This window comes from Ranitomeya variabilis, chromosome 2, assembly GCF_051348905.1.
Source record: "Ranitomeya variabilis isolate aRanVar5 chromosome 2, aRanVar5.hap1, whole genome shotgun sequence".
NCBI classification, from domain to species: Eukaryota; Metazoa; Chordata; class Amphibia; order Anura; family Dendrobatidae; genus Ranitomeya; species Ranitomeya variabilis.
In genome coordinates this window covers 310,330,814-310,343,714 of record NC_135233.1, presented here as the reverse complement: position 1 = coordinate 310,343,714, position 12,901 = coordinate 310,330,814, and the positions used below count along the sequence as shown (strand labels likewise).

Sequence of the window (12,901 nt, the reverse complement as noted above, 5' to 3'; positions counted from 1 at the left end):
AGAAGGAAAGAAACCTGTCCCACCAATTAACTCTTTCAAGAGAGGGACATTAGCTACATGGTAAACCCATATGTTCCCCTCCTGAAATTCTGGGGTCTGCCAATCTCTAAATTTGGTGTATTGAAGAGTTACGGTATATCATTGAGTCTTGGAGGGTACAGATTATGTCCCTTTGTGTAATCTAGCAAGAACTTTATCTCACTGTCGACCTACATAAGAACAGTCCAGGTAGCCCCCCCCCCCCTCCCAAATGTTACTACAGAAGCTATAAAGTGTCCTAGAAAGGAACTCAAGGGCTTATTGGGGTGCAATCATACTAAGTTTTTACATTTTTTTGTGCATGAACTTTGACCAAATCTGCGCAATAAACACTTCTAAAACAAGCCCCATTGATTTCAGTAGGAACTCTGTACTGTGATTCATACAACCAAGTTCCTAAACTGCTTTAAATAATGAAACCTACTGAAGTGGATACCACCTGAAAAACACAATGGCTACTCCTTGTGCGGAGCTGCAGCACAATCCACTGCAGAAAGCCAAGTGCCACGTACGGGCGGTGGGCTCCTACCTGACCCTGCGAACTAGAGGGCGTCCGCCCTGTCACCCGGATTACCCCACAAGGTGGAGACGCCAGGGTTATTACCTTGCTATGCGCCTATCTTAAACCGTATCTGTTCCCTCCGCCACCCAGGGAGGTGTGAGGCTGAAGTGTATAGGATTACAATAATCAGACAAGGGAAGACATACAAGGATGAAACAAAACTATAATCATACAAATATACTCACGAAAAAGAGTGGAACACAAGGGAGTGATAGGTAGGAGAACCCAAATAGAAGAGGATGAGGATAAGCATGCAAACCAACTCCAAGCAGAAATCTCCTGAACAAATCTCCAACTGCCTACTCCAAACAATGCATTTCTCCTCCAAAACCTAACGAGGAAGTAGAACTATCACTGACAATTCCCAAGTGCCAGTGGGGAGCCTATACAGGTCCTTCTCAAAAAATTAGCATATAGTGTTAAATTTCATTATTTACCATAATGTAATGATTACAATTAAACTTTCATATATTAAAGATTCATTATCCACCAACTGAAATTTGTCAGGTCTTTTATTGTTTTAATACTGATGATTTTGGCCTACAACTCCTGATAACCCAAAAAACCTGTCTCAATAAATTAGCATATCAAGAAAAGGTTCTCTAAACGACCTATTACCCTAATCTTCTGAATCAACTAATTAACTCTAAACACATGCAAAAGATACCTGAGGCTTTTAAAAACTCCCTGCCTGGTTCATTACTCAAAACCCCCATCATGGGTAAGACTAGCGACCTGACAGATGTCAAGAAGGCCATCATTGACACCCTCAAGCAAGAGGGTAAGACCCAGAAAGAAATTTCTCAACGAATAGGCTGTTCCCAGAGTGCTGTATCAAGGCACCTCAATGGTAAGTCTGTTGGAAGGAAACAATGTGGCAGAAAACGCTGTACAACGAGAAGAGGTGACCGGACCCTGAGGAAGATTGTGGAGAAGGACCGATTCCAGACCTTGGGGAACCTGAGGAAGCAGTGGACTGAGTCTGGTGTGGAAACATCCAGAGCCACCGTGCACAGGCGTGTGCAGGAAATGGGCTACAGGTGCCGCATTCCCCAGGTAAAGCCACTTTTGAACCATAAACAGCGGCAGAAGCGCCTGACCTGGGCTACAGAGAAGCAGCACTGGACTGTTGCTAAGTGGTCCCAAGTACTTTTTTCTGATGAAAGCAAATTTTGCATGTCATTCGGAAATCAAGGTGCCAGAGTCTGGAGGAAGACTGGGGAGAAGGAAATGCCAAAATGCCTGAAGTCCAGTGTCAAGTACCCACAGTCAGTGTGTTTCATCAAGGGCAGGGTCAATGCAGCTAGCTATCAGGAGATTTTGGAGCACTTCATGCTTCCATCGGCTGAAATGCTTTATGGAGATGAAGATTTCATTTTTCAGCACGACCTGGCACCTGCTCACAGTGCCAAAACCACTGGTAAATGGTTTACTGACCATGGTATTACTGTGCTCAATTGGCCTGCCAACTCTCCTGACCTGTGAAGAGAAAGTTGAGACGCAAGACCCAACACTCTGGATGAGCTTAAGGCCGCTATTGAAGCATCCTGGGCCTCCATAACATCTCAGCAGTGTCACAGGCTGATTGCCTCCATGCCACGCCGCATTGAAGCAGTCATTTCTGCCAAAGGATTCCCGACCAAGTATTGAGTGCATAACTGAACATTATTATTTGATGGGTTTTTTTTTTGTTATTAAAAAACACTTTTATTTGATTGGACGGGTGAAATATGCTAATTTATTGAGACAGGTTTTTTGGGTTATCAGGAGTTGTAGGCCAAAATCATCAGTGCTTTAAGGTACCGTCACACTCAGCGACGCTGCAGCGATATAGACAACGAGCCGATCGCTGCAGCGTCGCTGTTTAGGTCGCTGGGGAGCTGTCACACAGACAGCTCTCTCCAGCAACCAACGATCAGGGGAACGACTTCGGCATCGCTGAAACGGTCTTCAACGATGCCGAAGTCCCCCTGCAGCACCCGGGTAACCAGGGTAAACATCGGGTTACTAAGTGCAGGGCCGCGCTTAGTAACCCGATATTTATCCTGGTTACCAATGTAAAAGTAAAAAAAAAAAAACACTACATACTCACCTTCTGATGTCTGTCACGTCCCCCGGCGTCCACGCTGCTGCTCAGAGCTTCCTTCACTGAATGTGTCAGGGCCGGCAGTAACAGCGGTGACGTCACCGCTGTGCTCGGCTTTACGGCCGGCACTGATACATTCAGTGCAGGAAGCTCTGAGCAGCAGCGCGGACGCCGGGGGACGTGACAGACATCAGAAGGTGAGTATGTACTGTTTTTTTTTTTTTTACTTTTACAATGGTAACCAGGGTAAATATCGGGTTACTAAGCGCGGACCTGCGCTTAGTAACCCGATATTTACCCTGGTTACCATTGTAAAACATTGACAGCAAAAGCAACGATGCCAGCAAACACGACGATACACACCGACCTAACGACGAAATAAGGTGCTGGCCTTCTATCTCTGACCAGCGATGGCACAGCGGGATCCAGATCGCTGCTGCGTGTCAAACACAACGATATCGCTATCCAGGACGCTGCAACGTCACGGATCATTGTCGTTCTCGTTGGAAAGTTGTTCAGTGTGAAGGTACCTTTAGTCTCGGCCACTATACTGAGCGGGAATAATTAGCACTTAATTTCCAAAAGAGTTGATCCACGATGCAGTGGTGGAGGAGGCTGGAATTTCCTAGTCTATTGCTCTATTTGAGTCTGGATATACGAACCAACCATCAGCATGATACAACCGCCGATCTGTAAATATTTACCGGTCGGCAGTCGTTTAGTAGCCGGATTACAAAGGCAGATAGCAGTAAACTATGCACACTGAACAAGCAATACTAGATCGCTCAGTGCACATAGGCTGCCATAGTTCTCAGCAGCGCGAGTCCTATTTCTACAGGAAAATGAACCACCAAGAACAATTATTTGCGCAAAAGATCATTTTACCAGATAAATGAGCATTTTCCTTTTTCATCGGTTGATGGACAGCCTGTTTACACGTCAAGACAATCATGGAACAAGCCTTTTTTAACAACCTTTGTTTACGATTGTCTGTCAGTGTAAATGCAGCTTAAGAGAACTTGCCCCCATGGACGGTGGTTCCATAGTAGGTGCTGATGGATCCTTTTTATAGCAGAACCTAAATCGACATGTCAAGAGGACCCTCCGCAATCCCTAGGCCATTGCACTGGATGGTGGCCTTTGGCCTGTATACTGAGTGGTACCCTTAGGCTACTTTCACACTTGCGTCGTGTGATGCACGTCGCAATGCGTCGTTTTGGAGAAAAAACGCATCCTGCAAAGTTGCCCGCAGGATGCGTTTTTTCTCCATACACTTGCATTAGCGACGCAATGCGACGGATGCGTCGTGTTTTGGCGGACCGTCGGCACAAAAAAGTTCCATGTAACTTTTTTTGTGCATTGTCTGCCATTTTCGACCGCGCATACGCGGCCGAAACTCCACCCTTCCTCCCCTGACATTACAATGGGGCAGCGGATGCGTTGAAAAACTGCATCCGCTGCCTCCGTTGTGCATTTATTTCACAACGTACGTCGGACCGACGCATGGCGATGGCCCCGTACCGACGCTAGTGTGAAAGTAGCCTTACACACAAGTGTTTATACAGCTGGATGTATATATAGTACCCCTTAGAGCTTCGTCCAGAGCCTCTCACCTAGCCAAATCTGTTCTCATGCTTCGCACTGACGAGGGCCAACAGCCCGAAAACACCGTGTCTGCGAATTGAGATACTGATTTGGCTTTTATCCTAAGTCATATTGCAAGATTCGTTAAAGGGTTGATTGTGACTTGTAGGATCGCTACTTCCAATAGGTGGCGCTATAGTTAGTCCTCTTTTTCTCTGAAGAGGCAATATGCATATTAAATAGTACTGTACATTGCCATATATGACTGCTTAAAAAGGTGCGGGAAGTCCGTCCCCAAGTACAGAAATCTGAATAAGTAGACCTTCCGTGTACAAGAGGACCAATGGCGCAATACTGATCAGTGTGCTTTTCTTCTTACATTTTTAGATGCCAATTCATCAGAACCTTAAGGATCTTTTGGCAATTCGATCAGAGCTACAGAAGAAAGTGGAAGAGCTACAGCGTGAAGCAACCACTAGATCGGTGTCTTCTTCATCAGACCGAGGATCTTCCCCTTCACATTCCGCAACTCCGGTGCACACCGCCGTCTAACGGCAACCCACTCCTAAGAAGGGACGTGTACGGGCAACCTGCCAAGTGCCCGCTGCCATCTGCTGAGTAGGAGAAAGTCCTGTTGGGCACAAAGACACCAGAACATTTTTTTTGTATAAATAGTCACTTTCCCTACTACACAAGTCGTACCATCAGGATGAAATGCTGGAAGCCATTCCCACTCTTGCCTCCCGATAGGCAGGATCTGTACATATGAATGTTCCCATTCTGTATTGTTTACACGCCGCACTCTCCTGTGCAATCAGCTGTTACAGTGGATGTGTTTCCCCAGTGCCGTATACTGTACGCAGGAGTCCTGCTGTTCTATTAGTAGCCCCTGGGTTTTACATTCACTTTTTTATATTGTATTTTTTGTTCTTAGAGAAATGAAGCTGACATAACTTGTAGCCCGGTATTGTAGTAGCGGACAGGCTCGTTTTCTGTAATCTCTATGAAGGGATCCAAGCCTGGAAGAGATGGTGTTTTTTTTTTTTTTTTGTTTTGTTTTTTAATATCATATGAACTGACAATATAATTTAAATTCCATATTGCACCTATTTAAAAAGAAATGTAATGCACCCGATGCCATGTAAAGCTTACCGAACAATGGATGGCCGTAGCCACATGTAAGTTATCCTGCTGCACATTATGTATTTGTATAGTGTTTTTACCTCCAGAAAACATAAATTTTTATTTCACGGTTGCCATGTATTACTTGGTCGCTTGTCCTGTAGTTGTCAGGAAGGAGAACCCTAAAATCACGCACCGATAAAGCTAAATTCAGCATATACAGACGTGAACAAAGTTGTTGGTAAAGTAAGAAAAACTCCCAGTGGTCACTGAAATAACTTGAAACTGACAAAAGTCATTTTTAATCTTACTGAAAATCAGACGTTGCTTTAGAATTTTCAACAAGTAACTGTTTAATTAAACTAATAAAAATGTCCTAGATAAGAATGATAACCTTTAAAGGGAACCTGTCAGCAGGTGTTGCTATGTAATCCGAGGGCAGCATGAGGTAGGGGCTGAGACACTGATTTATGCAATGTCATTTATGAGGCTGCATTCTGTTATTATAATGCAATCAGAGTTTTATCAGCAAGAGATTATCACTGCCCGACTAGCTGCCCTGTGCCTCCTAGTCCCACTCTGTTCCCCAGAACTGATCCACAGCTTACTGTCAACATACAGTGTACATAAGAAGCTGCTAATCAGGGGTGTGAGTGGGGTTAGCTATCTGAGCATTGCCATCTTTACCGCAGGGAAAACTCTGTATCACAACCACTGCACCCAGTAAGCAAAGTGATACATCAATGGAATCAGGGTCTCTTTCCCCACATCGTCCTGCTTTTGGGTGAGATAGCAAAAACTTACTGACAGATTCCCTTTAACGTAATTTTTTTTCACAACTTTTTGAAGCAATTGCTGCAAACAAACGACTTCTGTACATGTTCATAGGTATTTTGATAAACTCCTTGTGAGCAAACTGCTTCTTGTATCTCAGGTGTGACGTTGCCTTCTCCAGACTGCAGGTTTCAGCTTCTTCCACAGATGTTTTATAAGGCTTCTTTCACACTTCCGTCGGCAGTGTCCCGTCCTAATGCGTCAGGAAGACGTGCTGACAGATGTTGATAAAATAGTGATACAACGGAGGGAACGCATCCAGTGTTATGACGGATGTGTCGGCTGAGCTTTTCCGGTGTAGATATGGGACTTGGTATTCTGGGGACACGAGAGAGAGATTGATTATCCCCTGCCTTGAAAATCCTTCCGGGCATGCTCAGAGGGAAAAAACGTGATACGTCGCTGGATTCCTGTGTGTGACGGTCAGCGACGGATCCTGCGTCCATAGGCTTCCATTATAGCCGACGACGGACAGCGCAGGACCCGTCGCTGATCGATTTTCCGACGTGCAGAAAAAACGTTCCTCTGAATGTTCTCTCCACGACGGACAGCTATTTTCCGACGGATCCAGTGCACGATGGATGAAACGGACGGCCATCCGTCACAATTCGTCGGTAATACAAGTCTATGGGAAAATGCAGGATCCTGCAAATTTTTTTGCAGGATCCTGCATTTTCAAAAATCAACGGATTTCGAAGTGAGACAAAAGATGGAAGTGTGAAGGAGGCCAAAGAATTAGATCCGGGCTCATACAAGCCACTGTAGGATATTTCAGTGCTTTGCTCTAAGCCATTTGCTGGCACTATTCCAAATTTCATACAAATATAACTCGAGTAGAAACCTGCAGAAACTACGGTACGTTGTTTGTAAGCCAAGCACTGCCTCTATCAGGGGTGTTCAGTAAGTTACCTACCCCAGAATCTCTGCCGGTGTTGGAGAGATGAGCTTTTCTGTGCACCTTGAGCCAAGTCTGGACGTGCAACCGTAAAATTGAATAGTATGAAAGCAATGGAGATGACAGGATGGCAAGTGCAGTACAGTGCGGCTCTACTAAGGAGGTGTGGGGTATGGAGCTACGTTTCGTGACTACATTGTTTTACAAAGGAAGAAACGAACCCTAAAGAAATCCATGAAAGTATGATTGCTCTATATGGTGTTGATGGAAGTAAAGTTTTGAGACAAGCAGTTTAAATGGGGTAGGGAATCAACTGACGATGACTCCAATTCATGGCAAATTGTCAAAACGTCTTCAGAGGAGATCATGTTACAGCTCATGAATTAGGCATTTCAGTTGGCACAGTTTGCACTATCATTCGTGATATTTTGATTATGTCAAAGGTCCGTTCACGGTGGGTGCCAGAAGTATTGACGCCTGAGCAAAAAAAAAAACATGTCGCCACCAATTTAGCCAACAGAATTTAGACATGCTTTTATTTTCATATTAAGGTAGAACCTCGTATATAGTAAATAAAACGGTGGCATTCAAAAGGTAAAATGAACGTGAATAACAAAAATGGGCAGGAAATAATATGGGTAAATGTAAAGATGTCACGGTTGAGCACAACGTCGTGTTCTTTTGTGATATCCAAAGCGTTTGCTGACCGGGACCAGACATTGCTGCAGACGAGGACAATTTGTCTGTTTTAATACAAGCAGCCGCCCTTTCTCCCGCAGAATTACAGCGATGCTAATGACAGGTTTACCTTGCCAAACAGCAGATTTAATGTGTTTCCAGCCATTTTACTCAATCTTCTTTTTCGCTGAGTAGGTTTGATGTTGCCTAGCAATCTGGAAGGTCACTGTTTGAAGTTGGAAGCCGGCACGGAGGCATTTTTCATATCCCCATTTTGTTATGCCACAATACTGTGAAATTGTGACCTGAAATCTATGCAAAAAGCCACTTTCTGCGCCCTGCCTGCAAATATTGTTCTCCGTTAGGTGCAGAACGCTGCGAGATGGAAAAGTGGGACGTTTTCTTCCAATAATTGTCATCCATTCAGATGGAATGAGGTTAGGATTTAAGCAGCAAAGTGAAATTCAACATGCTTCTGTTAAAGGGGCGTCTCATCAGACTCGCCGTGTGACTTATGGTTTGTACTAAAGGAAAAAGAGACCCCCTTCTGCAGACAGTGGGTTTTGTATTTTTGACCCTCATCAGTGTAGAGCAGGGTCCTGGCTTTCTACCTGACAAGTGAAGCTATAAGTCTTGTGGCTGACATGATGAATAATGTCCTACTACACTAGTCTACAAAAAAAAAAAAAGACTAATTTGAGGGTGCTGAATTCAAATCTGATCTTATAATTTCTCTATCACATCACATTTTTGCACTACAGGTATATAGCCCATTTTCATGAATTCCATGATAAATATAAGTAGTGTATGAAAAGTGCCGGTTTATACGGTTCACTAAGGTAAGTTTAGTTTTCATTTAGTCTCCCAATAAATGTGAGAATATCTTTGTTTTCTTTGAACATGCATAATTCCCATTTGTTATGATAACACCCTTGTTTTCTGTGCTACTGGGATAGTAGAGCTACAGCAGAGCATTGGGTGAAAACTGAATGGCCTCAGCGACAGAGTTTGGCATCTGGCGATAAGAATGTCATCCATGATCCTCTAGTGGATAGGAAGGACATTGTCTTTCCTCCCTTACACATAAAACTTGGATTGATGAAGCAGTTCGTCAAAGCTCTCAATCACGGTGGAGAATGCTTTAACTATATATGTTCAACTTTTCCTGGTCTTAGTGAAGAGAAGAAAAAGGCTGGAAAATTTGATGGACCTCAAATAAGAACACTTATGAGAGACCCAAATTTTATCACATCAATGAATGAAACAGAAGAAAGAGCTTGGAATGCATTTTTTAATGTGGTGCAGAATCTTCTAGGGAATAAGAAAGCAGACAACTATGAAGAGATTGTGGAAGAGCTACTAATGAGTCTGCGAAATCTTGGATGTAGAATGAGTATCAAGATTCACTATTTACACAGCCATTTGGACTTTTTTGCAGAGAACCTTGGGGATGTGAGCGAGGAACAAGGGGAGCGTTTTCATCAGGACATTAAAACAATGGAAGAACAGTATCAAGGCCGGTGGGACTCACATATGATGGCTGACTATTGCTGGAGCTTGATGAGAGACAACCCAGAAGCTGTTCATCACAGATCAGCCAAGAAAACAAAGTTCAAACAACTGCCATTTGTCATTCATCTGTGCCATATATATGTGTTTTTATATTTTGTAGTTTAATTTTGTAAGTATATTTGATTTGCTGTACATAGACTTTGTAATGTTTGTTATTCCTTGATTAAAAATATACAATGTATTACCGAAAATCATGTGTTTTTATCATAAAACATTAGGAGTAATTTTCATCAAAAATTGAAAATATCTCGAAACTTTGATGTGATAGCCAAAAACGGAGTTCATATTCGTAATCAGCAGCCAAAATTGACTTAAAATATGTTTTAAAACCTTTTGCCAGAAAAATTGTGTTGACCAGTGCTATCACATTCTATTACAGGGATACTCCAACCAAAAATTCACTATATACTTCTCATGAACAGTCGCTCTACTTGATGCCTTCCGTTTGCCTCCCTCTACCTCCTCTGCTCAGGTTGGCCTTCTGTTCCTCGTGCTTCCAGGATGGCCTTGACACTCACATAGGGAGCAAAGGCTAAGTTTAAACCCGAGTAGCTGGCCCACCACAACGGCTTGCTACCTTCCCAGAGCATGGAACAAAATTGATGCCAAAAAACAGGAAAGAGTTGATCCGGCTCCACAGAGTAAAATCATACCATTTTATTTAGTCTTTTTAAATTCTAGATAAACATTTAGATAATATCCATGTGGAAAATACTAACGGGTTTCTGGTGCAAGAAGAGACGCTACATGCACCAGAAACGCCTTAGTATTTTCCTCAAGTATATTATCTACTGTAAATGTTTATCGAGATTTTAACATAACCAAATTAAAAGGTGATTTTACTCCATGGAGCTGGATCAACTTTGTCAGTCTTAAAGGGAACCCGTCATGTCATTTTTGTGCAGTAAACTGCCCCCAATGTGTTGTTAGTGACGCATTGTGCATCACTCAAGCTACGTTCACATTTGCGTTGTGCACCGCAGTGTCGGCGCCGCAACGCACATGTGAACGCATGCACAACGCAGCGTTTTGTGACGCATGCGTCCTTTTTTTGCTTGATTTTGGACGCACAAAAAATGAAACTTGCTGCGTCCTGTGCGCCCTGACGCGTGCGCCGCAGCGACGCATGCGTCACAAAATGCAAATGCAACGCATGTCCATGCGCCCCCATGTTAAATATAGGGGTGCATGACGCATGCGGCGACGCAGCGGCGCCCGACACAGCGGCGCACAACGCTAATGTGAACGTAGCCTCACATGTTTTTCCCAAAGAAAATGTCCCAGTATATACACTGCTCAAAAAAATAACGGGAACACTTAAACAACAGAATAGATCTCCAAGTAAATCAAACTTCTGTGAAATCAAACTGTCCACTTAGAAAGCAACACTGTTTGACAATCAATTTCACATGCTGTTGTGCAAATGGAATAGACAACAGATGGAAATTATTGGCAATTATCAAGGCACACTCAATAAAGGAGTGGTTCTGCAGGTAGGGACCACAGACCACATCTCAGTACCAATGCTTTCTGGCTGATGTTTTGGTCACTTTTGAATGTTGGTTGTGCTTTCACACTCATGGTAGCATGGGACGGACTCTAGACGACACAAGTGGCTCAGGCAGTGCAGCTCATCTAGGATGGCACATCAATGCGAGCTGTGGCAAGAAGGTTTGCTGTGTCTGTCAGCGTAGTGTCCAAAGGCTGGAGGCGCCACCAGGAGACAGGCCAATACACCAAGAGATGTGGAGGGGGCCGTAGGAGGGCAACAACCCAGAAGCAGGACAGCTACCACAGCCTTTGTACAAGGAGGAACAGGAGGAGCACTGCCAGAGCCCTGCAAAATGACCTCCAGCAGGCCACAAATATGCATGTCTGCACAAACTGTTAGAAACCGACTCCATGAGGATGGTCTGAGTGCCCAACGTCCACAGATGGGGGTTGTGCTCACAGTCCAACACCGTGCAGGATGCTTGGCATTTGCCACAGAACACCAAGATTGTCAAATTTGCCACTGGCGCTCTGTGCTCTTCACAGATGAAAGGTTCACACTGAGCACATCTGACAGAGTCTGGAGTCGCCGTGGAGAGTAATCTGCTGCCTGCAACATCCTTCAGCATGACCGGTTTGGAAGTGGGTCAGTAATGGTGTGGGGTGGCATTTATTTGGAGGGCCGCACAGCCCTCCATGTGCTCGCCAGAGGTAGCCCAACTGCCATTAGCTACTGAGATGAGATCCTCAGACCCCTTGTGAGACCATATTTTGGTGTGGTTGGCCCTGGGGTCCTCCTAATGCGGGACAATGCCAGACCTCATGTGGCTGGAGTGTGTCAGCAGTTCCTGCAAGATGAAGGCATTGAAGCTATGGACTGGCCCCTCCGTTCCCCAGACCTGAATCCGATTGAACACATCTGGGACATCATGTCTCGCACATCCACAAACGTCACATTGCACCACAGACTGTCCAGGAGTTGGCGGATGGTTTAGTCCAGGTCTGGGAGGAGATCCCTCAGGAGACCATCTGCTGCCTCATCAGGAGCATGCCCAGGCGTTGTAGGGAAGTCATACAGGCACGTGGAGGCCACACACACTACTGAGCATCATTTCCTTGTCTTGAGGCATTTCCACTGAAGTTGAATCAGCCTGTAACTTCATTTTCCACTTTGATTTTGAGCATCATTCCAACTCCAGACCTCCGTGGGATATTAGTTGTGATTTATGTTAATCATTTTTAGGTTTTATTGTTCTCAACAACACATTCCATTATGTAATGAATAAAGATTTACAACTGAAATATTTCATTCAGTGATATCTAGGATGTGGGATTTTAGTGTCCCCTTTATTTTTTAGAGCAGCGTTATCTTATAAAACATTTTTTTTTCCTTAGGTGATCGCATCACAGGGGGTGGTGCTTTGTAATGGTTCAGTCATGGTCCTATTGTGATTATTCACGCACACTGCATTGTGATTGCCGTGACTGGCCCAACGTCACTGCAGCCACCTAACAAATCCCACTTGTGCGCACTGCCCATCCGCTCCCTGGGCATGTGCACTGACACTGGATATAACGTCCTGCATTCGATCTTCTGTACACCCAGAGTCAGTGCGCATGCTCGGGGAGTGGATGGGCAGTGCGCACACGTGGGACTTGTTAGGTGGTTGCCGTCACGTCAGACCAGTAACAAATCAATTACAATGCAGTTGGCGTGAATAATTACAATAGGACCCGGACTGACCATGACTGAGCCATTACAAAGCACCTACCCTATGACTGAAACAGAAGGTCTGTGATGCAATCACCTAAGGATAAACACTGTTTTAGAAGATATATACTGGGACATTTTCTTTGGGAAAAACATGTTAATGATGCACATTTCATCAATATCAACACATTGGGGGCAGTTTAAATACATAAAAATGGCATGACTGGTTCCCTTTAACCATGCTTTCTTCGTCCTTCCTATCTAACACCACAGGAAAGGCAAGGGGATCATGGTTTAGACATGGCCTGCACAACTAACGACCCGCTA

General features: G+C 44.3%; 1 protein-coding gene across 5 annotated transcripts in view; it reads left to right on the top strand.

The window, feature by feature from the left end:
- MTMR1 (myotubularin related protein 1) overlaps positions 1 to 5,526 on the top strand; it is an 81,690-nt gene extending 76,164 nt beyond the window's left edge. For all 5 annotated transcript variants that reach the window (XM_077285227.1, XM_077285226.1, XM_077285228.1 and 2 more), the window contains one exon: positions 4,659 to 5,526. In XM_077285227.1, coding sequence (XP_077141342.1) covers positions 4,659 to 4,823 — 165 coding nt within the window. In that variant the 3' untranslated portion in view covers positions 4,824 to 5,526. The remainder of the gene's footprint in view (positions 1 to 4,658) is intronic.
- Positions 5,527 to 12,901: the final 7,375 nt, after the last annotated feature.